We start from the raw sequence: 25,940 nt of genomic DNA, 5'->3' as shown, positions 1-25,940 counted from the left end.
CACATTAATTCGCAAACCGTCCACGGGTCGGATTTAGAAGGCGATTGGGCCAGATCCGGCCTCCGGTCCTTAGTTTGCCTACCCATGGTTTGGTGTGACATTTTAGCACAGTAATCATGTCCAGTGCTACATATTCCTTTTTAAGAGGGAAAAAGTAGACTGTTTAGTGTTGAGCAGACTCCTACTTTATAGAACCCCTTTGCCTGTGGTAGGTCCATTATATTGTAGTTATTCCCGCTTGACACTCATACTGTCTTTAACAGCCTTTAGTGTTTGGCAGACAATCTAACCTTGTTTTTAGGGGGTTGCTACGGGACCCTCAATTTATGACCGTCCCACTGGTCATAAACTGGAAGCCTGTGGTGGTCACACATTAGAGGAAAAGTTTGGTCCTTGGCCAAGTGGCTTCTGGGAGAATCTTCTCAGTAAGAATTGGGCCAAGCCCTTAGCATAGAAGCAGGAGCGAAGCCCATAAATTCCACAAGTCTCTTAGAGGGGTGGGTATTGAAGATTGAATCAGAGACTTCATGCAGGGGGGGAAACCAGAGTCTGACTTTGCGGCCAAAGCTTAACAGCTGGCTAAAGATTTGAACAAAAGTGATGGTGAGGTCAGCGTTCCTCATTGATTAAGGAGGCTGGAAAGAATTTATTGCTTCCAAGATACAGTACAGGAGACTATCTGGGAAGTCAGATCTGTGTAAACAAAAGAAAGTGCTCCAGATTTTGTGACATTCCACCAGGAAGGGGGAACCTCTTCCTGAAATGAGTGATGGCTGCCTTCTGATACTACCTAGAAGTATAGAATGGACACCTGCAATAGAGGCTTAGACTGATTCAGCTAAACCAGCTCCACCAATTTGGTTCCTAACAGATGTTTCTGACTACAACTCCCAGTTGTAGTCAGAAACAACTGGAAGGCCCTGGGACCTCAAAGGCTGAATAAGAAAAAAAATAGAAGGGGGCCAAAGTCCTCCTCTTCTGATGCTGTTAGCTGCTTATACTGTTAGCTGTGAAAACAAGTGTGGGAGGGGAAATAATTCAATTTGAGGAACAAATACAATACAGGTGAAACGCGGAAAATTAGAATATCATCAAAAAGTGCATTTATTTCAGTAATGCAACTTAAAAGGTAAAACCAATATATGAGATAGATGCATGACATGCAAAGCAAGATATGTCAGGCCTTTATTTGTTGTAATTGTAATTATTTGTCATTAGGCGGGTAAATTATAAATGGAATGTAATTAATGAAATGCAATAGCAATGTTTATTTTTGTATTATTGTAACTATTTGTTTTATTACTGTGGAATTTCCAAAAGAAAGCATTTGTGAAAAATAAAAAATAAAAAGTTGCATTACTGAAATAAATGCACTTTTCGACGATATTCTAATTTTCCGAGTTTCACCTGTAGGTGATGAAATGTTTTGCCTTGAGCTTTCCAACCATATTTGGCAGGCAGGGGTGGAGTTTCTTTTGCAGGTTGTTCCTGGCAAATAGGAGGTTACTGAATTATTGGAGGAAAGGTAGCACTGATCTTCATGGATGTTGCCTATAAGCTACATGCTGCCAGGTGTACAAGGATGGGGAAGCAGCCAAAGGCAGAAATAAAATAAAATAAATGGGTGGAACAAGGGATGCGACTTGTACATTTGTCCTATGGAAGGCTTGCACGTCCACCAGGCCCATGCAGAGCATGCCCGAGGCGAGAGTTTTGTTAGAATGAAGTTATAAACTCAAACAAAAAAAGCTGGCATTCCCCTGCCCCCCAAGTCATCTTAGTCTTCTGAGGCCTGGGGCAAGTGTATCTGACTGCTTCCCCCCTCCACTCTGCACGGGCCCGGCATCCACACCTCTCCATAGAATTGTAGAGTTGGAAGGGACCCTCGGAGCCATCATTTCCTAACCCCCTGCACTATAGGAATATACAGCTGCCTCAGAGTTCAGTAATAATTCCAAGTGACGAAAAAGCAGTTGAGGAGCCGGTGGATCAGGGCCAGTGAAAAGTGTGCCCTGAGGAGGAGCCATTACTTAGAGGGAGTCTGTCGGGGACGGGGGACGGGACAGAGAGAGAGGCTCCCAGATTTGAGGCTTCCCGCCCTTGTTCCATAAGATTTGTCGACTTACTCAAAAATGATGCTGGCTTTTTTTTACAATGTAAATCCCTTGATATGGGATTTAACCTGCTTTTGATTCCCCCCCCCTCCATATCTATTTCATTGGTAGTTCTGCATGAACTTTCACATGTGTTGGGGGTGAGGTTGACCTGAAAATCATTGGCAATTCTATGGTACTTGCTGACCTATCGGTTTGGAAGCCTGGCTTAAAAAAAGAATAAAAATTGTAGCGTTCCTGGAATATTTGTCCAAGTCATTTATTTTTTAAAAGCCAGAAGAGTCTGGCTCGCTAGCATTTTATGGAGAGATTCCCAGCAGTTCCATCATGTCCAAAATAAAAAAGAAGATGTAAATTCAGTCGAAACTGCTGAGTGATGGCTCAGGCACCTATTGCAATTGTTCGCGCACTTCCAAATCTCGGGTCGTTTGAAAGAGGAATGTTGGCATGTGGTGAATAAGAGAAAATTAAAAAGCAGATTTGTAGCATTGCTTTCCAGTAAATGCAGCTCTCAGACCACAGGGTACCCCAGTAACAGGAAGTCATGGTTGTTAAACTTCTCTCTTTCAGAATAGCTGTTTCAAAACAGTTTAAAAAAAATAAGATAAAAGGTGGGATGAACTGTTGCACATATCTTAACAGGCTACCTTTTGTTTGCCTCTGCGAGGGAGGCAGGAATTTTAATCGTCTGTTAGCCATGCTTGCTAGTTCTGCATGTGGGCAGAATTTGGGCAGGAGCCACTGTGAGATGTTGCAGAATTTCAAATGGCTCATTTATCACAGTCACAACAAATTGAATGCTTAACTGTTTGTTACAGGAGCTCATTTTGGATCGTGATTCTCAACTGTAAGTTTCACGTAAATATTGAGTGAAAGGAGCATTCAGTGAGAATTGCTTCCCTCGGGATTTCTGTTGTAATGTGGAGAGAGAGAGAGAGAGAGAGAGAGAGAGAGAGAGAGAGAGAGAGAGAGAATTCAGCCCCATCTCTTATCACATGCATGCAAAACTGACTGGGATTTTGAGGCTGTAATCCTGTGTCCACTTAGGGCAGTGTTTCTCAACCTTTTTTGGGCCACGGCACACTTGTTCCGTGAAAAAAATCACGAGGCACACCACCATTAAAAAAGTTAAAAAATTTAACTCTGTGCCACCCTATATTATAATTATGACTTTAAGAAACACTTGCCAAATATTGCTTTCCGGCGGGTCAGCGTTGTGTATTGGCGGCCGCCAGGCTCGTTTGCACTGAGCTTTGGGAAAGAGGAGGAGAAATATTGATTTCCGGCGGGTCAGTGTTCCATATTGGCGGCCGCCAGGCACGTGACAATGCAAATTGCCCTTCTCGTCGCCGCACATCGTGGCACACCAGCCAGCGTCTCGCGGCACACTAGTGTGCCGCGGAACAGCGGTTGAGAAACGCTGACTTAGGGAACAATCCTCTCGCAAGATCCATGGGGGGTGGGGTGGGTTAGAACCCAGCGGATCTCCACGTGATTTCTAAGGTTCCTCAGTTGGCTTACTTCCATCTGAAGCTTTTATCCATCACATGTGTTTACTTCTTCAGGCGCATTGTGGTCTAGACTATATCACAGGAAGATTATCCTGCCTCAAAGTGGGACACTGTTCTAGATCAGGGATGGGGAACCTGCAGTTCTCCAGGTGTGGCTGGACTACAACTGACACAGAATAGTTAGGGATGATGAACTAGCAGTGTGGAGTTAGCCAGTGTGGTGTAGTGGTTAAGAGCGGTAGACTCGTAATCTGGGGAACTGGGTTCATGTCTCCGCTCCTCCACATGCAGCTGCTGGGTGACCTTGGGCTAGTCACACTTCTCTGAAGTCTCTCAGCCCCACCCACCTCACAGAGTGTTTGTTGTGGGGGAGGAAGGGAAAGGAGAATGTTTGCTGCTTTGAGACTCCTTCGGGTAGTGGTAAAGCGGGATATCAAATCCAAACTCTTCAAATCCAGTATTCAGGACTTTTTTATACTGAGAGCAGGGTTTCCCAAATTTGTGTCGCCAACTGTTTTTCTACTACAATTCCCATCATCCCTGACTGCTGGTTTTGCTAGATAGAGATGGTGGGAGTTGTAGTCCTAGAACAGCTGAGGACTCCAGTTTGAGAAAGCCTGGTTTAGAGAAAAGAGGAGACATGACAGAGGTATATAAAATTTATATGAAAGCTTTTCTCCCTCTCTGATAATGCTAGAACGCCAAGGAAGCTGAATGTTGAAGGATTCAAGATAGATTAAAGAATTTCTTCCTTCAGCACATACATGAACTCTCCCACAGGGGGCAGTAATGGGCACCAACTTGGATGATTTTGAAGGGGTTAGATCAGGGGTCCCTAAACTAAGGCCCGGGGGCTGGATGCGGCCCAATCGCCTTCTCAAACCAGTCTGGGAATCAGCGTGTTTTTACATTAGTAGAATGTGTCCTTTTATTTAAAATGCATCTCTGGGTTATTTGTGGGGCCTGCCTGGTGTTTGTACATGAGTAGAATGTGTCCTTTTATTTAAAATGCATCTCTGGGTTATTTGTAGGGCATAGGGATTCATTCATTCCCCCCAAAAAAATATAGTCCAGCCCCCCACAAGGTCTGAGGGACAGTGGACCGGCCCCCTGCTGAAAAAGTTTGCTGACCCCTAGGTTAGATAAATTCATGGAGGAAAAGGCTATGGATAAACCGATCAATGCTCTGTGAAGGTACCCATCTGTCATAGAAACGTAGAGCTGGAAGGGACCCTGAGGATCATCTAGTCCAACTCCCTGCAATGCAGGAACATGCAGCTGTCTCATACGGGGATTGAACCTGCAACCTTGGGGCCATCAGCACCATGTTCTAACCAACAGAGCTATCCAGGCTTGTCTTGGGAGACAATAGAGAAGTGCGCCTTTGGGGATGAAATCAACCCATCTTTTTGCCTTGTGCAGAAGTTCAGTCCTCTTGTCGAGTGATACTTTGAGCTCCGAGCACTCACTGAAGTAGTAGGCGGTCAGTGGCGAGTCAACACTTTATTGACCGGGAGGCTGATCAGCTTAAGGCAGGCAGTAGTTGACCAATGAGACACAATTTGCCTGCTCCAGCAGACTCTTCTTAAATTCCTAATAATCAATTTATAGTGGACCCTCCTGATACAAACTTAATTGGTTCCGGGGGCTTGTATGTACCCCGAAAAATCCGCAACATGAGGTGCCGCTTCTGTGTACGTGCGCGGCACGATAAAGCGCTTCTGCTTTATCCAAAGGTAACGTAACCCGAGGGTCCACTGTACTGCAGGTGGTAATCTCTTATTTTGTTCAGATTTTGCTTTCCTCTGAAATAATACAACTGCCTTCTCCTACCTTAGCATTGCTGTGGTTTTTGTTGCTGTTTTTTAATCTTGTTCAAACTGCTGTTGCTGTGTAGCTGTATTCTTCCATATGTTTCACCACGCGTAGTTGGAAGAAATATGAAATTATGGGCTTTGCCTGAGAAAACCCAAGGGGCGGGTCTGGATGAGAGAATGTCCTGAAGAGGGACAAAATTAAAAACTCAAAAAACCCCAAGGATCCGACTTGTTCCTCCTTGCAAAAGGGTGTGAGTTGCATGTGGAAGACCCATTCACCCAGGGAGTTCCTTGCACATTGACACTTCCTGTCCTCCGGAAAAACGCAACATTGCTTAGTCCCAAAATGGATCAGTGCACCTGTGGATGGTAGTTGCTGGGAATCGCAATCAGGGCATCTGGCTGGCCACTGTGAGACCAAAGTACTATTGGCGGGCTTTTTGCTTGATCCTGGAAGAACCTTTTTTACGTAGGTAGGACATTCTGTGGATTTTTTCTCTCTCACCAGAAAGCTCCTCTGGGCATAAAGGCAGGACTTGATGACAGGAATGGGACAGGTCAGCAGCCAGCGTGCTTTAGGCCAGTGATGGCGAACTTATGACACGCGTGTCAGATGTGACACGCAGAGCCCTCACTGCTGGCATGTGCCCCATCGGCCCATTCGCACTGTTGTTGTTGTTTTCCCCCCATTTGTTCTCCCGCTCCTCCTACAGCTTGTCTCCGCTACAGCTTGTCTCCGCTGTTAAAACCCGGATCCTTTTTTGTTGTTGTTGCTGCTGGTAGCCAGAGATTGGTTTTTTAACCCTTTCTGTGCTGTTTTTTCCTGGCGCTTTGACAGACTATGATTGGGTGTAACAGCGTTCGTTTTTAACCCATTCTGTGCTGGGGTTTTTGGCGCTTTGGCATGCTATGTCGGTGCTGTGTGTTAGTTCCAGTGAAGGTATTATTCGTCATTTATTTCTGTTCTCTTTCTCCCCAAAAAAGCGCAGCAGCTTGGGGGCACCACCCCAAAAAAAGCAAAGCAACTTTTCCACCAGCCCTCCAAAAAAACCTCCAAAACTTTGGTCAGCAGCTCCCCCCAAAAAGCTCAACAACTCTGGGCACTTTGTGATAAATAAGGGTTTTTTGGTTTGGTTAAATAATTAGTTTTTGGTTTATTAAATACAGTTATATATTACAATTATACATTTTTGTTATTTAAACTATAAATATCATGAAATTATGGGTTTTTTTCTCGAGGTGACACACCACCCGAGTAATGCTTGGTTTTTTGGGTGAATTTTGACACACCAAGCTCAAAAGGTTGCCCATCACTGCGTCTAGGCCAAACCCACATGTCTGGCTAAGGGCTGTGGTGCCGGCTGAGTTAGAGGCTTCTAGGGCTGAGGGCTGCACTTAGTGGGCAGGGGGGGGGGACCTACTTCTCCTCAAAGCTGCGTTGGCATCTGCTGGAACACCTTCCTCCTTTTAAGAAGCAAAGGGCTTTCAATATATGTCTTAACCTGATGTATATCCATGTTGCATTAAAAATGTACCATGAGGATATTTGATTTTTTTTTAATCATATGGAGGGCAAAGATAAAATAGGCTGTTGTTATGCATGAATTTATTTTCTTGCTTTCTAAAAACCACCCTGCAATGTTAGGAAGGGGGCTCCCGGCTTACAAAAATAATGAGAATCAGAGTTTTGTTCTGACCTTGAACATTTCTAGACGTGTGCGTGCGCGTGCACACACAATTAAATATATGTATTTTAAATTACTTTAAATGCTTTTGAATTGTGGTGCTGGAGGAGACTCTTGAGAGTCCCATGGACTGCAAGAAGATCAAACCTATCCATTCTGAAGGAAATCAGCCCTGAGTGCTCACTGGAAGGACAGATTGTGAAGCTGAGGCTCCAATACTTTGGCCACCTCATGAGAAGAGAAGAATCCTTGGAAAAGACCCTGATGTTGGGAAAGATTGAGGGCACAAGGAGAAGGGGACGACAGAGGACGAGATGGTTGGACAGTGTTCTCGAAGCTACCAACAAGAGTCTGACCAAACTGCGGGAGGCAGTGGAAGACGGGAGTGCCTGGCGTGCTATGGTCCATGGGGTCACGAAGAGTTGGACACAACTAAACGACTAAAAACAATTTTAAATTAAATAAAATATATTAGCAGCAATAATAGTTAGCTTTTGTGCAACAAATTGAGGCACTGCTACGTCAGTATATAGGGATGGCTTAAGCATGAGAATTGATGGTAGCAGAAAGCTCTCCCATCAAATGAGAATTTGCAGTGCAGGGTTGGGAGTTAAGTAATAACGAAGGTTTATTAGCAATGTTTGTTAGAGGACCTTCACTTCTGGAGGGCAGTGTGCAGCTCCCTGGACAGCTGTCACACTTGTCAAGATGCCTGTTGTCTTTCTCCTTAGGCACAATCCCCACTGCTCTCTGTCACCTGTGCAAGTCGCAGCATGGACTAAATCGGACTGTGCAGGCGATGAATCTGTAGACCTGGGGGGTGGAAAGGGCCTAAGAGTGGGAAAGAAGTTAAAGATGCATAGTGTGAAAGCTGTGATTAGGAACGATGAAGAAATAACGAATGTGGGCATGCACAGAGCGGACCTCCCATCCCAGTGAGGAACCTCTGTACAGTCATACCTCGGTTTAAGTACGCTTCGGTTTGAGTACTTTCAGTTTAAGTACTCCGCAGACTCGTCTGGAACGGATTAATCCACTTTCCATTACTTTCAATGGGAAAGTTCACTTCAGGTTAAGTACGCTTCAGTTTAAGTACTCCGCGGACCGTCTGGAGCAGATTAATCCACTTTCCATTACTTTCAATGGGAAAGTTTGCTTCAGGTTAAGTACGCTTCAGGTTAAGTACAGACTTCCGGAACCAATTGTGTACTTAAACCGAGGTACCACTGTAAGGAGACGATTCCACACTACAACAGTATTACTTCCTTATTATTATTATTACTATTGTTACATTTTTACGATTCCTAGTAATGGGGTCAATGATTAACAAATGTTGATTATGTATTGGTATTTCTTGACTTTGTTTCATTTACCTTCCCAAGAATTTGGGTTGGGGTTGATGAGAAAGCCATAGGCTCTAGAATGAATCTAGAAAATAGAGGGATATGTAGTAAAATTTGTACAGAGCAAAGAAGTGGAAACCAAAATAATAAAAATGAAATGCTTATAAATCACAAAATTGTAAAATAACACAATGAGAATAGTTGGAAGTCAAAGCACTTGGGTGTATTCATTTTGGGTATGTATATTGGTAATGTATGTGTTGTATGTGTGGTATATATTGTATATAATGTAATGTGTTGTCTGATCTTAAGCTTAGGGAGAGAAAAAACTCCATAGGCTCATGAAGGGGTCGGTGAAGTGAGAGGTTTGGGGATCCTTCATCTAATGAGTGAGAAGTCTTTTCTTCAACACGTTCAGTTCTATATTCCTGTTCTTTACTTTGGAATGTCTTGTTTTCCAGGAAGGAAAGAAGAAGTTTGATAAAGAAAGTGAAAAGTATTATTCAACCTTAGAGAAGCACTTAAATTTATCTGCAAAGAAGAAGGAATCACACCTGCAAGACGTAAGCTCTTTACCATTGGGGCTTTTATTTTATTGTTATTTTATTTGCATTAATAAGGAGGGGGGGAAGGGGAAGTATCAACAAGGGTAAGTGACAATCACCTTCTGAATTTATGTAGAATGCTCATCCATGCTTCTGTTCAGAGATTTGACGTACATATAAACAACTTGCATATGGATTTTAGATACATGTTTAAATATAATGATAAATTTGTCACTATACTTCATTTGTTGATTCATTGCCTTTTTAGATCACCCTTTCTCCCAAAAGCAGCCCAGGGTGATGTGCAATAAAAATAAATAAAAACGCAAAATACACACCATAAATAAGATTTAACTTAGCAGTATCCTCCGATCAATAATGGAATCCAGTCCAGTAGACCAGGCATAGGCAAACTCGGCCTTCCAGGTGTTTTGGGACTACAACTCCCATCATCCCTAGCTAACAGGACCAGTGGTCAGGGATGATGAGAATTGTAGTCTCAGAACATCTGGAGGGCCGAGTTTGCCTATGCCTCCAATATAACTTACCTATTTCCAGGACTTAGAGCAAAAGAGTGAGATTACGCAGTTTGTCTTGTTTGCCATTAACCTGCCTGTCTAAACACAATACAGTAATGAATTCTCATCTGAGGATGGTGGAATGCTGTTCATGCCGGCACCCTTGCCTTTTTATTTTGCATATTTTTAGGCCACCCATAGCACAGTTACACAATACTATTACGCAAGTCAGCAGTAAGAAATTAAACAACAGTCAGACCCAAAAACATTAGCATGCGATAATATAATACAACTTAAATCAGCAGCAACTCGGCATAAACATCTGGAAGAAAGTCCAAGGAGAGCAGTTATTTTTTTGAGCTTTCCAGAAGGTTTGCAATGATGAGGTCTGGTAAGACGTTCCATAGATGTTGGGTCAGTTTGTCTGAATGTGACGATCTACAAAAGACCAACTCAACTGTTTCTACCTTCCCAATGTGGGATTTATTTGTTTTTGGTCATGTTTTGTAAAATGTATTGGCTGATTGTGTAGAATAATATTCCCTTCCGCTCCATACTTTCCACGTTTGACTGCTCTACAAAACCATTTTCACCATCCATAATATTCCCCTTCGTAGCACATCAAGAACATTTCCTGTCCCACCAAAAAATAAAAATATTCATATAGCTCCCCATTCATTTAAATCAAACTCCCACCTTGTACCTAAAAGTTCCCATCATTCCTTTAAAATCTTCATGCCTTAGAACTGCAGACACCCCTTTCTCTCTATCCTAAGCCCGGCTGCGTCACATAAGAGTCTGTTACAGATTTTTGCTGTTGCTGGATTTGCTCACAGTGGGCCTTGAACTAGTGACCCCAGGAAAGTAAGGTGGGGATTCAGCATGAATGGCACCCTCCAGGTCCGGTCAAATAGAAGGAAGATCACTAAGGAAGTTTCTTTATAATTAGCAGAGGCAGGTAGCGGTACTTGACACTTCACAAAGGGCTTTGGAAAGCATCTTGTTGGGATATTTAGCATCCAGGAGACTTAATTAGTTTGTGATCTTGGTAGACCACAAACTTGACATGAGTCGACAGTGTGATGCAGCAGCTAAAAAAGCCAATGCAATTCTGGGCTGCATCAATAGGAGTATAGCATCTAGATCAAGGGAAGTAATAGTACCACTGTATTCTGCTCTGGTCAGACCTCACCTGGAGTACTGTGTCCAGTTCTGGGCACCACAGTTCAAGAAGGATACTGACAAGCTGGGACGTGTCCAGAAGAGGGCAACCAAAATGGTCAAAGGCCTGGAAACGCTGCCTTATGAGAAACGGCTTAGGGAGCTGGTTATGTTTAGCCTGGAGAAGAGAAGGTTAAGGGGTGATATGATAGCCATGTTCAAATATATAAACGGATGTCATATAGAGGAGGGAGAACGGTTGTTTTCTGCTGCTCCAGAGAAGCGGACATGGAGCAATAGATTCAAACTACAAGAAAGAAGATTCCACCTAAACATTAGGAAGAACTTCCTGACAGTAAGAGCTGTTCGGCAGCGGAATTTGCTGCCAAGGAGTGTGGTGGAGTCTCCTTCTTTGGAGGTCTTTAAGCAGAGGCTTGACAGACATATGTCAGGAATGCTTTGATGGTGTTTCCTGCTTGGCAGGGGGTTGGACTGGATGGCCCTTGTGGTCTCTTCCAACTCTATGATTCTATGATTCTATAATTTTTTGCTGCTGCTGCTGCTGACTGCCATAAACTCAACCTCAAATAGTTGCCGGAAATGATAACTGGCCCATTCTAAGTTTCCTCAAACAGCCAAGTTCCATCAGCTGTTCCTTTCCCCTGTCCCTCTATCTCCAACCCTGCTAACACTGAACCAATACAGTTTTGTCCATCTACCGTGTTTCTCCTAAAATAAGACAGTCCTCAAAAATAAGCCATGTCAGGCTTTTAATTATTAGAATAAATATAAGACATCCCCCGAAAATAAGCCGGGGGTGGGAGCCGCTTCGGGGAGCGCAGCGCAGCGCGAAGAGCCTGTTGAGAGGCAGCTGCAGCTGCAGGTGAAGCCCGGGATCTGCGTGGGTGACTGGGGGCGAACGCACTGAGCGCTGCGGTGGCGGCGAAGAGGCGCCCGATCAGCCCGCTTCTCAGCTGATCGGGCGCCTCTTCGCTACCGCCGCAGCGCTCAGTGCGTTCGCCCCCAGTCGCCCACGCAGATCCCGGGCTTCACCTGCAGCCGCAGCTGCCTCTCAACAGGCTCTTCGCGCTGCCGCTTCGGGGAGCACAGTGCAGCGCGAAGAGCCTGTTGAGAGGCAGCTGCGGCTGCAGGTGAAGCCCAGGATCTGCGTGGGCGACTGGGGGTGAACGCACTGAGCGCTGCGGCGGTAGCGAAGAGGCGCCCGATCAGCTGAGAAGCGGGCTGATCGGGCGCCTCTTCGCCACCGCCGCAGCGCTCAGTGCGTTCGCCCCCAGTCGCCTACGCAGATCCCGGGCTTCACCTGCAGCCGCAGCTGCCTCTCACCGGGCTCTTCGTGCTGCCGCTTTGGGGAGCACAGTGCAGCGCGAAGAGCACTCTTCTGGTGCTCTTGTGCGTGCGTGCGCGCGAGGGAGAAGTCCCCTTTTCCTTACCCAGGTGCAGCAGCAGGAGGTTACCCCCGCGAGGTGGGCAGTCTGCCGCTTCGGGGAGCACAGTGCAGCGCGAAGAGCACTCTTCTGGTGCTCTTGTGCGTGCGTGCGCGCGAGGGAGAAGTCCCCTTTTCCTTACCCAGGTGCAGCAGCAGGAGGTTACCCCCGCGAGGTGGGCAGTCTGTGCTCTGCACACACACACACACCGCTTCGCCTCGCTCCGTCTCTCCCCCCTCCGCAAAGACACCAAAAAAAAAAAAAGACATCCCCTGAAAATAAGCCGTGGTGTGTTTTTTGGGAGGAAAAATAAATATAAGACGTGTCTTATTTTAGGAGAAACACGGTATCCTAGTACTGTCGACTCTGGCTCACAGCAGTTATCCAGGGCATCAGGCAGAGAGCTCTCTCCCATCATCTGCTTACCTGATCCTTTCAACTAGAGGAAGGATTCAGAACATGGGTAGACAAACTAAGGCCCGGGGGCCGGATGCGGCCCAATTGCCTTCTCAATCCAGCCCGCAGACGTTCTGGGAGTCAGCGTGTTTTTACATGACTGGAATGTGTCCTTTTATTTAAAATGCATCTCTGGGTTATTTGTGGGGCATAGGAATGTGTTCATTTTTTCCCTCCAAAATATAGTCCGGCCCCCTACAAGGTCTGAGGGACAGTGGACTGGCCCCCTGCTGAAAAAGTTTGCTGCCCCCGTGCTGTTTTCACAGTGGCCAAACAAACATCTCAGTGGGAAGATGCAGTCCTACAGGAATAATTGAACTTGAGGCCGTCTGCATGGGTCCGAGTGGTGGGAGGAGGAGGTTTAGATTCCGCTCATGCCGAGAACCCCATCTCTTTTAAAATTCACTGCCGTTCTGTTTATTTGTTCCTGCCACCTCCGTGTTATAAGCAAGAGGTTGTAATGTACTTGTAAAAGGCTGTTTTATGGACTTGGAATTAGGTCTTCATTATTACTCACTAAACAGATGTCTGCGTGGTGAAATCAACTGCAAGCAGGCAAAGAAGAAGTAGTTTTGTTACCTGCATGTACCAGATTTACACATACAGAATTCTCACTGGGGCGTAATTCTGTCTCTGTTAATGGCAGGCGAAGAAATAGAAGCACTTGCCATTAAAGAGCAAGTTGGAATGTGTTTCCATAACATTCTTCACAGCCAATCATGGTCTGGCTAAGTAGAGTTAAGTGCTTATTTTACTCTCGAGTTTGAATAAAACCTTTCTCCCTGCAGGGGGTTTCTATGGATTATTTATAAAATTGCAGTATCTGAACAACAATTACATTGAAATGGAGCGCTAGAACTCTGAATATAGTGTTCGTAGAGAATTGTCTTTTCGTTTGAGCCTAGTTATATAAATGCATGTGTTTGGATACTTTCTTAACTAGAATGAGTAGCTGTCTTTTTCCACAATAGATGCAGGTTTCTGGAAACCGTTGTTTCACATGTGAAAAATAAATACAAACTGTAAATTATCGCTGTGTTTTTTGCACTTTGGGGTTGTTTTAAGTTTTGTGGATTTCTAGCTGCATTTTATTGGTAACGTTATTGTGTACCTTGCTTTTATATACAGTGGTCCCTCGACTTACGAATTACTCGACATCCGTAGGTTTCGACTTACAAACGGGACAAATGGCCACACGCTTACGAATTTTTCTACATCTGAACAGAAACCGTTGGCAGTTTTAAATGCGGTTTCCCCGACTTACGAATTTTTACATGCGGTTTCCTCGACTTACGAATTTTTCCGAATATTTTTTTCCTATGGGAAACCGCGAAAACGAACTTTTCGACCTACGAATGTGCATTCGGAACGGATTAAGTTCGTAAGTCGAGGGACCACTGTAGTTAAATGGTAAATATGTCAATGAATGTTTTATTCTATTTCTCTTTTTATTTTAGGCAGACACACAGATTGACCGAGAACACCAAAACTTTTATGAAGCGTCGTTAGAATATGTCTTTAAAATCCAAGAAGTGCAAGAGAGAAAAAAGTTTGAATTTGTTGAGCCCGTAAGTTCTTGTGGTTACCAAAGTAGAAATATAAACAAAGAAGGAAGCAATTGCACAACCCAAACTTACAGTGTGTGATATATCGTAATATATATGCATATACATTTAAACGTGTTTTTTAAATAGTTGTGTTACACTTCCTTTCTTGTAAGTTAGTGGTTTAAATTTCTTATCCTCAAAGCTCTTTTCGTATCGATCTGTCTGCTGATGAGCTTGCCTGTATGTGAAAATCCTTCACGTTGCAAAGAATTCTGTGGTTGGTTTATGTAGAGGGCCCAACATGTCTAGAAAGCCTTCCTAATACTGCACTGAGGCTAGATGCTGTAGAGAAAGAATTGTTATGACACGGAAGGGATCATTCCAGGCATAATGTTAAGCCATTGGCTGTGTTGAGATAGCACAGGCATCTCCAAAATTCGGCCCTCCAGATGTTTTGGACTACAATTCCCATCTTCCCCGACCACTGGTCCTGTTAGCTAGGGATCATGGGAGTTGTAGGCCAAAACATCTGGAGGACCACAATTTGGGGATGCCTGAGATAGCACATTCCAAATCTTGCAAACCATAGTTTGGAGGACTGGAATTTCGCTTTCTTCTCATGTCTCACCACTACTCTATCCTCTGTAAGTATTGTTATACTAGATAAGCTTAGATCTGCTTATCTACTTTTCTTTTTCCATCTGGTGAGCATTCTCATTTCTGGGTCACATGGGTCTCTGGAGGCAGACCAACAGGCCTCATTATGGTTTGTCAACTCAGATTTCATACCAATCCGCATTTAGCACAAACTACAGCGGCAAACCCACTTTAAATGTAAATCATTGCTTCAGAACTGACTTGCTGGCTGATCGCAAATTGTGTTTTTTTCTTCTTCTCCAAATTCATGCATCATGACAAACCTTGGGCCAGCTGCTTTCATTGTAGTTTAATGTGACGCCTGAACTATGTCAGCTTATTTACCTCCGTAAGGAACTCAAAATTTGCTCCTGAAGAACCCTCAGGTTCCCAGGAACAGAGTTCTGGAAAAACCACTGACTTAAACCTGCAGTTAATCCATTTAAAATGGAATATATGGGTTAATTAAAGAAGGGAATTTATCAGAAGCCGTCAAAGGCCTGTTCTTAACAATAATCTCCGTTCCTTGAATGGTCACGTAAAAGTTTCCTCATCCAGCGTGGAATGAAATTGCAGACAACTTGCCATCTATCTGCATGACATTTTAATGACTTGCGCTTAGCAGTGTTGTCTGTGCAACACATGACATAACGTACAAATTTCATAATGTAAAAATTGGCTCAGAATGCCTAACCAAGGCATTAGTCTTCAAACTTCAATAAATCTGTTTGACCTTTTATTAAATAAGTAAAAGAAAGGGAGAGTATGGAAGTTATTTAAAAAATATGGAACTGCTAAGGAAGGGCTAAGCAACATATGACTTTGATTGCCTCATCATGGCTGAAATCCTAGGCATGCTTACCTGGGAGTAAATCCAGTTGAATTCAGTGGGGCTTGCTTCACTCTCTAAGGCTGCACTCCTGTGCACACTTGCTTTGGAGCATGTAAGCATACAGTACTTAAGATGCTTACATAGAGAGAGTTAATGCACTCATGTCCTCTTGGGGTTTTCATAGGTGCATGTTTAGCCACTTCGAGAACTGGTGGATTGAGCGGATGAGACCAATAGTGGGTCCAACGGTCAAGAAGGCGGTTTCTGCACATGCTGGAGAGGGAAATAAGGGGGAGGCAGGGCTCATCAATCTGGGAAGGCAGCCCATCTAGGAGAAGGAAAACTCTGCTCCTAAACCTTCACCGCCTTGTGAAACATCTCCAGGAGAAGAAAATCTGGAGTGGAGTCCCAAAGACGGTTGGATGGGGCCTTGTATGCCTCCTTCCAGAAACTCCCGATTTATTTATTTTTTACTTTTAGCAAGGAGTTAAGATATTAGACACAACTGCAGGTTTTCAAAGCAAACAAAATCAGCTCAGATTTTCCTTGATGTTCTTGAGAAGATGTGTGTGTGTGTGTGTCCATGGGCGTACCCAGCGAGGGGCAGGGGGGCAGCTGCCGCCCCCCAGAAGCAAACATAATAATAAATCGTTATAAAGTGATGAAACGAAACAAAATTAGGTAGGGCAATGGCAAATAATCAGTTGTTTACCACACTGAAATGGTGTAAAAACCGAGAAGTATCTAGAGCCACTTAGCGACTGGTAGAGGAATCTATGTCAGCGCTGGATAGGGAATGAAAGAAGCGCGATGGAGCGAATGGTCGAGGCGGTGCGCTCCCCCCCCCCCGTGAGAGATGCCCGCTTCGCCTCTATCTGGAGGAGACGACGGCGTGAAGAGCCGCTGCGGAGCAGATGCAGCTGACCACGTGAGCAGTGGGGCAGCTGGACCATGGTGGGGGCGTCCAGACTGCTCTCCCTGCAATGGTGAGACCTCGCTCCTTTTGGGCTGCCTGTGCGCGCGCACGCACCGACTTCTTTGCATCCAATTCTCCCCAGTTGCTTTATTTCCGATCGCTGGCTTATTTTATCTCTGAACCTCTTTTCCAAAAAGGAAAGTAAGCCACAGTTGCCTCTCCTATAATTATATATAAGTTTCTTTTAATTTTTTTTCATTTGCCTTTTCTATGCTGAAATGTCACAAACTGAATGACCATGGCTTGCCCCCCTCCCCAGTTTTGATCCTGGGTACGCCCCTGTGTTTGTGTGTGTGTGTGTGATAAAAAAAATAACCCAGCTCCTCACTTTTTATCAGCTGCTTTCTCAAAAATATTTCCTGGGAAAATGTAGCAGCCGTCCTTGCTCTTGACCCTGGCAGAGGAAGTCCAATGCTGCTGAAATGAAATGGAATGAACACTATTTAATTAAATGCAGGCAAATTTGCATAACAAGACATTGATCAGAGCAAATAAGCAAGTGCTTTTTTTACACTTAAATACACAGATGCATGGATACTGGCAGGTAACCTGCATAAGTACAAAGTAAGTACAGTGGTACCTCTACTTACGAATTTAATGCGTTCCGAACGCACATTCGTAAGTCGAAAAAATGTGTAAGTCGAATCGCATAGGAATGCATTGGGAGAAAAAAATCGTAAGTAGAAGCAACCCTATCTAAAAATTCGTAAGTAGAAAAAATCCTATCTAAACAGCATCCAAGATGGCGGACAGAGCTCCATTCGTAAGTAGAAACATTCGTAAGTAGAGTTATTCATAAGTAGAGGTACCACTGTACCATCATTGATGGTAGCAGACATCTCTGTTAATACTTCATTGGCAAATGTGGGTCGGACCGGTGATCTTTCTGGCCCAGGGGTTGGCTAATACGTGGCCTTCCATCTGTCATTGGATTCCAGCTCCCATCAGCTGCATCAATCATGGCCAATAGTCAGGGATGATGGGAGTTGTAGTTCAGCAGGACTTTGAGGCACCCTGATCTTCCCACGTGAGCAGTGACTCTCGCAGAGTTCTTCTCCAGACCAGCTGCCTGAGATCTTTTTAGGGAGATGCAGAGAATGGAATCTGAGACCTTCTGCATGCAGAGAGTCCTACAAAAGGATCGGTGCCTCTGCTGCTCAACAAATAGATGGAGAAGCACTTTGGCCGCACATGGAAGACCAGCGTTGTTACATGCCCCGCATCACTGGATTTTGCAGTGTCTGTGGAAATGGCGTACTTAACTATATAGGTGAGGGTCATCTCAAACATCAGCTTTTAAAATTAGTGGCAGCAGAAGATGGAGGGCCAATCAGAACCATAGAATTGGAGAGTTTGGAAGACACTACGATGGTCACCTAGTGCCAGTACCCTGCAATGCAGGAATCTTTTGCCCAACGTGGGGCTCAGACCCACAACCCTGAGATTCAGCGCCTTATGCTATACCAGCTGAGCTGTACCTTAACTTCACATAATGTCTGTCCTTGCTCCCATTTGCAATTGAACTAGCTCTATCGAAAGGCAACTCTGTTGATTGGTCACCGATGACTTGTTCACATGCGCAGGCCATGTGCTGAAAGGGCTTGTTGCGTGAACCCGCCCTCTATTACGACTGGAGGTTGAGGAGGCTGATTTTGGCCGGTTGTGCTTTTATCAGTTGCATGTTTACCTAGGCTCTGAATCACTAAATAAATCAGTGCAATAAGTCAAAGCTTATGGTAGTTTAACGCAGCCCTAGCCATGAGGGCGAGTTAGCAGCTGAGCGACGAGGAGCAAGGGAAAATGACAACATCTGAAGCCCGCAAAAAAAAAAAAAGTCCTATATTTATTTTTATGTAGTGTTGGTGACCCTGAGATTCTTTGGTCATCTCATTCTCACAGGAAGAAGATTGCTCTTCCAGTTTGGATAGGGTAGGAATTTGACCTCTAGCCTTTAATTCATCAAAAAGTTACTGTCTTCCTGGTTCATGTATTTATTTAAAAAATACAGATAGCTCAAAAGATCCTTGGTTATCCAGTCTTAAGTTGATTTGGTTGGTGATCTGGAATATAGGGATGAGGGGGAGAGAGAGAGAGAGATGGGTGTTTTCTAACAATCAAATGGGCCAACGTTTTGCTTTAAGGATAATGGACCCTGAATTTTACTTAGTGTTTGTTTTCTGCAGGGCAAAAGCATTTTAAACAGCTGCATAACACGTGAATGGATTAGATTCAGAGTTGGTCCTACTTAAAGTGGACCTGTTAAGCTCAATGGGACTTAGTCATGAGTAATTTGATTCCCATTGGTTTCAGTGGATCTGCTCTTAAGTATTACTCTGGATTAAACCCAGAATCTCTTACCCTCATGGTTATGCTCAATGAAGTTTCCTCTGACATTGAGGGGCAGTAATGGAAACAGATTCACCAGCCACGCATTGGTGAAAAATGGCAATCCTGAATTCAGACGGACCATGCTGTCATCAACCCCAGTGACTGTGTCTTGACAAAACACAAATCTATGGTTGATTGTTACAGGAATAAGCCTAGGCGAGCCTCAGTTGTGCATGCTTTCTCCCTCTTCTCTCCACTAAGAGGATGAGGAGAGTATAAGCATCTTGCTTCTATTTTGAATTAAACACAGTTTAGTGTTACATCTGAACCGTAAACTGCATCTAGTTAATCTATAAAACTATAGTTTATTAAAACATGTTGGCTTCATAAACCAAGGTTTGAAGTTGGCTTGTTTCAGCAAACCATAGTTAAGACTAACCAGGTGCAGTTTAGGGTAGAAATATCACACTAAACTGTGGTTAATTCAAAATGGAAGCAAAACAGAAGTTTCTGCTCTCATTGCGGCTGCACCAAGGAAGGGACTGTGTTAGTCTAAGACTTGTCTGGGCTCATTCCTTAATAATTATCCATTGTTTATTGTTGTGTCTGAATGCAGCCTGTAGAAGTTTAGCCAGATCTGACTTAAAGCACTAAATAAAAACAGCTGCATTTAAAACAAAGCTACCAATAAAAATCTCTCTCACGGCCACAGCTGATGTTATGCATATCGGGTAACATTACCCTCTGTCGGCCCTTTTAAAAGAAACGGCAGCAGAAAAGCCACTTCCAGAGGAGCAGTTAGGTCTGGAATAATTATACTTTGCTTGCCATTTATTTGCCTAACTTCAAATTGCCCTTCCCAGGGGCTTTGCCCCATGTCCTGGAATTTGGAGTGGGTGGGTAGGGGGTTTATTGGTAGAATAATTGAGAAACAGCAGGGAGAAAGAGTTCATTTATTTATTTGAAAGTATTTTAACCCTACCCATCCTTGCCAAGGAGATTGCAGGGCAGAATCCAGTCATTTTGTATTTAAGCAAACCTTTGCCGCCCCTGCTTTTACTGTCCAAAACACCGCTTGGAACTGGTGTTTCCTCTCCCGAATTAAATTAAGTGGAACTTTGGGTCGTCAAATATAGTGCTGGGTTCCGCCTCTTCCAGGTGCCTCCCTGGCTCTCTCTGTTGCTCGAGGAGTCTGACAAGGAGCAAGGCCAGATCTGCAGGGTGGAGGAGTTGGGTATTTGCTTATTGGGTGAATCAGTGGCGAAGGCCATCCACACTTTCCACAGAAGCACTCAGTGAAGTCTAAGGACCTTGAGAGAATTCTCAGTTTTCACACTTTCCACCTTTCAGGCTTAAAGGGGGGGGGCGGCTTGAGGGTCAAACTAGATGCAACAGAGACAAATGCCCCATTTGCATTTTGAACGGGAATTCCACAACCCCCTTTCCCAAAAAACTCCCTTTCAAGGCTGCTTGTAAGCTGAGGCAGAAGGATATTGCCATATTCAATGGCAAAGCTGCTGCCTGAGAGCCTCTGGAATTCTGAGACTGAATACTAGTGAAGGTTGAAATGTTTCACGTGTGTTGAGAAATATTTCGAACCTCTTAGCACACACTCAGCATCTCCACATCCCCGTAGATTATCTCCAGCAGGTATACTAAGCAGTACATTTGCAGCTCTGAACATTGTGGCTGCAGCATCATACACACTGACCACATGCATGGGTTGACATAAACACCAGCCCTTCTCCTGGGGAAAAAAAAGGAAATGTGTTTGGAGCTATAGCACTGGAAACCTTGCTTGCTCAAACAAATAACCCGTATTAACTTGCAGTATTGGGAACTGAATGCTTCATGTTAAGTTTGACATTGCTGCCATCTAGTGCCAGTAAGTCTTTTTCTTCAGTACAGAACAGGTTTGTTTTTCTGTTTGTTTTAATGATAGTAATAGCAAAGCAATTTTTGATCTGATTTGTGGAAGCAGCACTTGAATAGTGAACGGGTGTGCCTGGAGGGTTTAAAAAGCAAAGATGGGCTACCAGGAGATTCAGAAAGGTTGATGTTTGCATTTTTTTGGACCTTCTGCTGGCCCTGGAGCATTATCAGTAAGACTGAAAGGTTTGTTTGACAGGTTTTCCCGCCGATTAAAAACCGGGCCTCTGTTTAAATGGCAAAACAGACTAAGTAAACAAAATCTTTGGGTGTTTGTTCTCTTGAGGGGTTGCCAGATACAGTGGTACCTCGGGTTAAGAACTTAATTCGTTCTGGAGGTCCGTTCTTAACCTGAAACCGTTCTTAACCTGAGGTACCACTTTAGCTAATGAGGCCTCCCGCTGCCGCCACGCGATTTCTGTTCTCATCCTGAAGCAAAGTTCTTAACCTGAGGTGCTATGTAACCCGAGGTACCACTGTACATCACCATTATCCCTAGGCCAGATATGATTAAAACTAAATTTAAAGGCAGCCTTCCCCACCCCCTCGGAGTTTGCTGTTAGTTTTGAAAATAATCATCATCATCATCATTCTTACCCCGGCCATCTGTCTGGGTTTCCCCAGCCACTCTGGACGGCTTCCAACAAAATATTAAAAAATACAATAAAACAGCAAACATAAAAGACTTCCAAATTGAAATGCACATTTTTAAACCCACTCATCTCTCGGGCTCCTGGCTGTGTGCATCTTTCTCTTCTGCAGCTCTTCTGTCCCTGTTTCAAACTCCCCTGTGTCTTTCCTCTTTGTGCCTTTGCTCCAGTCCATCTTCCACTCCTTTTCTTGACCCGTTGTGATTGTAGACCATGGGCGTAGCCAATCAAGTAAATCAAGAAAAATACATAACTAACTCAGGTTCTCCCCCCTCCAACATGAAGCCTGCCATGCCCATCCCCACCCCGACATTAATCTTGGCTACGCCCATGTTGTAAGCTCTTGCCTGATCCTTCTGCAGCATCAAAAGCAGTTGGCAAAATGGCTGAAAGGGGCTTCACCAGAACTATAAACCGCCCTTGGCGAGTTGCAATAACCACAACGTGTGTTCTTCCCATTGAAAGTAAACTCTCCCCTCTCCAAAACTATCCTAAGAGTTCTCTGTTGCATGCCTGCTTCATACGTGCATTTGTGTGTGCATGCCCCAAACAATGTGGGCCTCAAATATCTGAAAGAGCACCTCCTTCCCTATTGATGAGTCGATCGATTTAAGATCAGTGGAGGAGACCCTTCTGCCGCTCGTGAGTTTTGCGGGGAAGCAAGCAGCTCTTGAGAGGGCCTTTTTGGTGATGGCCCCAAGAATGCGTAACACCTTCCTGACCGAAATATGCCTGGCACCATCTCTTTACAGCTTCTGTTGGTTGCTGAAGAGGCATGCCCTCGAAGCTTACTGATTTGGGAGTCCTCCCTATAACGCGTTGCACGGAATTATTGTTCTGGGATTGTGGGTGGTTTGTTTGCTTTTACTGTTTTGATTGTGTTTTATGTGCTGTAACTTGCCCTGGGACCTTCTGGTGAAGGGCAGATAAGGAATACACTTAATAATGGATAGTACATTTTTTTCCTTTTCAGCTTTTGGCCTTTCTTCAGGGATTATTTACCTTTTACCACGAGGGATATGAGCTGGCCCAGGAGTTTGCACCGTACAAGCAAGAGCTGCAGTTCAACTTGCAGAATGTAAGGTGGAGCAGCGTTTATCATACCTTCTCAGATAACTGAACTCCAGCATTAATGAAAGCTACGCTGGCAGCGCTCTGTTGCGAGGCTAAAATCTCTTGAAAACAAATCAAGGGAGCTCATGCATAAATGCAATAGGCTCCATTTGTGTTGCTCAGTCACGTTGATTTTCACCTGCCTGCCTTGCGGGGATCCAGTTATCGATTTCATGTCTCTACGCTTTGAATTAGTACAACTTGTGTTGCCCCCATTTCAGATAAACAACCCCATTCAGGAGGTCCAGTGAGTTAAACGGACTTAAGAAAAAGCATGTGTATAGCCTGCCCTCTGTACAGAGGTAGACAGGCAGAGTCACACTAGCTCAGTTGGCAGAGCATGAGACTCTTAATCTCAGGGTCGTGGGTTCGAGCCCCACTTTGGGTGGGGAGGACAACTATGTTTCGCCCATCCAATTTTGGAGCCAAGCAAGGCCCAATTTTGATGGCCCTATGAATGATCAAAATCAAATAAATTTTGCATGTTTTTTCTTTCTTTTGCATGCTTTTCTAAAAAAAAAACAACGAACTATTTTGCTGTTTTGCTAGACATGTGGAAGAGGAGGGAGCTATACAGACCATAGAAGCCCTATCCCAGCCAAACAGGGTTTTTTTAAAAATAAAATAAAATACAGCCACCCTTTGTGCTCCTGAAAGCTGGAGCCATTGCTCACACTTCTAAGCATACCCTTGTAATGTAGCCATAACGGCAAGCAAATACATGATCTGGGGAAAAAATAAAAGATAATTTAAAATCAAGGTTTCCAGGCAGCAAAATGTTACATTCTGATGTCTGCGATTCCCTTTCTTGCACTTCCATATAATTGCAGCATGCACCTAGTTCTGCGCAACAAGGGGCTGAAATAATAATATTAATAAAAAGTGAGTGCGGAGCTGAATAACTGATTCAGACAGACGGCAAGGTGCAGAGAAAATAAGCTTCATTTGAGACAGGGCTAGGAAACCTCGGGACTCAGGAATCTAATGCAGCCTGCCCCAGCCCCCAGGCCTCTCTTAATCTGCCCCATAGAATTTTCTCTATGCCACACCCCTCTCCCCAGACCACATCCCTCGCAACCCTACATTGCACCCTGAACACTTTTCGCTCAGTTGCTTCGTGTGCCTGATGTGTCAGAATGGAGAATAGAAAAAAAGTGTGTGAGTGTGTTTTAAATGTAGCTCACTGTACAGAGGTGAAATTTGCATTCATTGCCCTGCCCACTTTTGCTCCTGGCCCCTTCCAGCAACAGCATGTGGCCCTCGGACGCTTCCCCAGGTGAGGTGCGAGGCTGCCCAGAAGGGACCGTGAGCCTTGGGGTGATGAAAGAGGTTTGCCGCCCCTGATTTCAGATGACCAGCACTAAATCTTGGCTCCAGATCTAAGGAGATGGCAGCTTGGACAAAATGTGTTCAGTGGAAAACATACGCCCACATCTGGCGTGGGTTTGCCTTTTGGCCATTTCCCGGTGGTCCTAATGCATGCTGTTGGGTCAACAAATGGAGTTTGCATCTGCTTCCTCTTCCTCTTGTCATGGTCTGCCCAGCAATGCCAGTCTCTGGTGCGGATTTTGCCAGCACTTCACATAATGCAGTTAATTGGAAATGCTCCCCCAGTAAGAATAGTTCAAAGGGAGAAATCTTTGGAAGCAAGCAGTTGGCAAAAGGGAATGACCTGCAGTCAGAATTTCAGAACCTCTTTGCAAATCCAGTCTCTGTGAAAAGTACAGAACTGGTTTTTTGAACTTCCGCCCTTAACATCCAATACTGTAGGCCGTTCGAGATGGAAGAAATTTGGCTAATAAAAACTGTCTTCCATCCAGATTACATAGTTGGTTAGGAGTGGTTACTTTCCTTTTAAAAAAAAATCCCTGAAGGCACTCCTAATAAGTGAAGTAAAGTGCCCACCTGTGGGAAATTTATTTATTTACTTACTTGACAAGATTTGTGTTTCAGTTGGTAAGGCTCGAGGATGTGGATAAGGGGCTCGTAAACCTCTAAGTAATTTACAGAAAACAATATGAACTATTCATGAGAAAATATTGATAAAGATCAAACGTTAAAAACTACTGGACATAGTCCATCAATACAAATTTGTGTGTGTATGTGTGTGTATTTACCTTCCTTCAAGGAGCCCAAGGCAGCAATTAGCAGCTTTAAAACAAATATGCACAACAAAATGACTTGTGTGGGTAACAGAAATGGCTGAGTTCTTCGCTCAAAGGTTCAGGTTCTGCAGAGAGGCCCTGTGCTGACGTGAGGCAAAGGATTGGGAAAATGTGGGGAGCAGAATATGGCCCCTGTGGGAGTTGCCTCCCACCTTTATCTCCCTCCCCAAAAGAACCGAAGCAGATATGAAAGTTGGGGAGGGGAGAAACACGTTAAGGGCAATGTGATTAAGATTGTAACTAAACCCTTAACTTTTTTTAAGCACCAGAGGTCACTGTTGCTTCACGGCATGCAACATGTTCCTTCTCTTTACTCTTGTCGTTGCTACTCTAGTGGTGCAGGGCAATTTTTACTGTTCATAATATGCACTGAGACCATGAGTCCTTTAGCTAAGGCACAGAATAAGTTTCTAGGTCACAGGGCGCTTCTAGCCACGAGCGTGCATCAGTTAGATGCACGAGCTTCAGTTACACGGCAGGGTGATTCCATGCCCCTGTTGGACTTTTGAAAGTATCTGTGCTTGCTGTTGAATTTTTGCCACGCAGGAAAAGGGGTTCGTGGGGGGTAAGCGAATTTGACTTGTGCTAGTTACAAAACCTGTCGTCGTGTATCTGGCCCGCGTTCCTGCATCTGCCACGCTTTTGACAAATCCAGTGCATGTTCTTTCCGGAACAGAAAGTCTTCATTGTTGCCATACCCAAGTCAACAAGCATTAGGTGTTCTCACAATATCTGGATCTCTTGCAATCCTTTAATCCTTTTATTCCTGGACATCTGTAGCCTTGGCAAATCTAGTGCTATCCAGTGTAGCCTATGATAGGCTCTTAAAAATGTGTTCAAGCCTATGCATGTCAACTCAGAAGTAAGCCCTGTTGAGTTAAAGCGGACTGCAGTTCTAAATAGCCTCCTGCTCGATCCCCCCCCCCTGACTGTTTCTAGTAGGAGCATCGTAGGAAGACCATTGCACTTTTGGACAAGCACTGATTGGTACAACGGACAGGGGCAAGAGGAAACAGGGGCCCCTACACCATTTGGAGTTGTGATGTCCCTTTCATGCATCCCCAACTCCCTCCAGCCCACCCCTGCATGAACACCATAGGTGCCAAGTACCCCGTTTTCCCCAGGAAAACCCCGTTTTTTCTTACCTTTTCCCGGCGGTCCCCCGTATC

General features: G+C 44.5%; 1 protein-coding gene and 1 non-coding gene across 2 annotated transcripts in view; both read left to right on the top strand.

Annotated features, from left to right (window-relative positions):
• ARHGAP42 (Rho GTPase activating protein 42) overlaps window positions 1-25,940 on the top strand; it is a 162,268-nt gene that overhangs the window by 91,703 nt on the left and 44,625 nt on the right. The window contains exons 5-7 of the mRNA XM_035116468.2: window positions 8,932-9,033; window positions 14,053-14,163; window positions 22,467-22,571. Coding sequence (XP_034972359.1) covers window positions 8,932-9,033; window positions 14,053-14,163; window positions 22,467-22,571 — 318 coding nt within the window. The remainder of the gene's footprint in view (window positions 1-8,931; window positions 9,034-14,052; window positions 14,164-22,466; window positions 22,572-25,940) is intronic.
• On the top strand, window positions 22,922-23,003 carry TRNAK-CUU (transfer RNA lysine (anticodon CUU)). The gene has a single exon. It is a non-coding gene; the product is annotated as a tRNA-Lys (tRNA).

Source organism: Zootoca vivipara, chromosome 4 (assembly GCF_963506605.1).
Source record: "Zootoca vivipara chromosome 4, rZooViv1.1, whole genome shotgun sequence".
NCBI lineage: Eukaryota > Metazoa > Chordata > Lepidosauria > Squamata > Lacertidae > Zootoca > Zootoca vivipara.
Note: the sequence above shows the minus strand (reverse complement) of the source record. Positions and strands in the feature narration are given on the sequence as shown.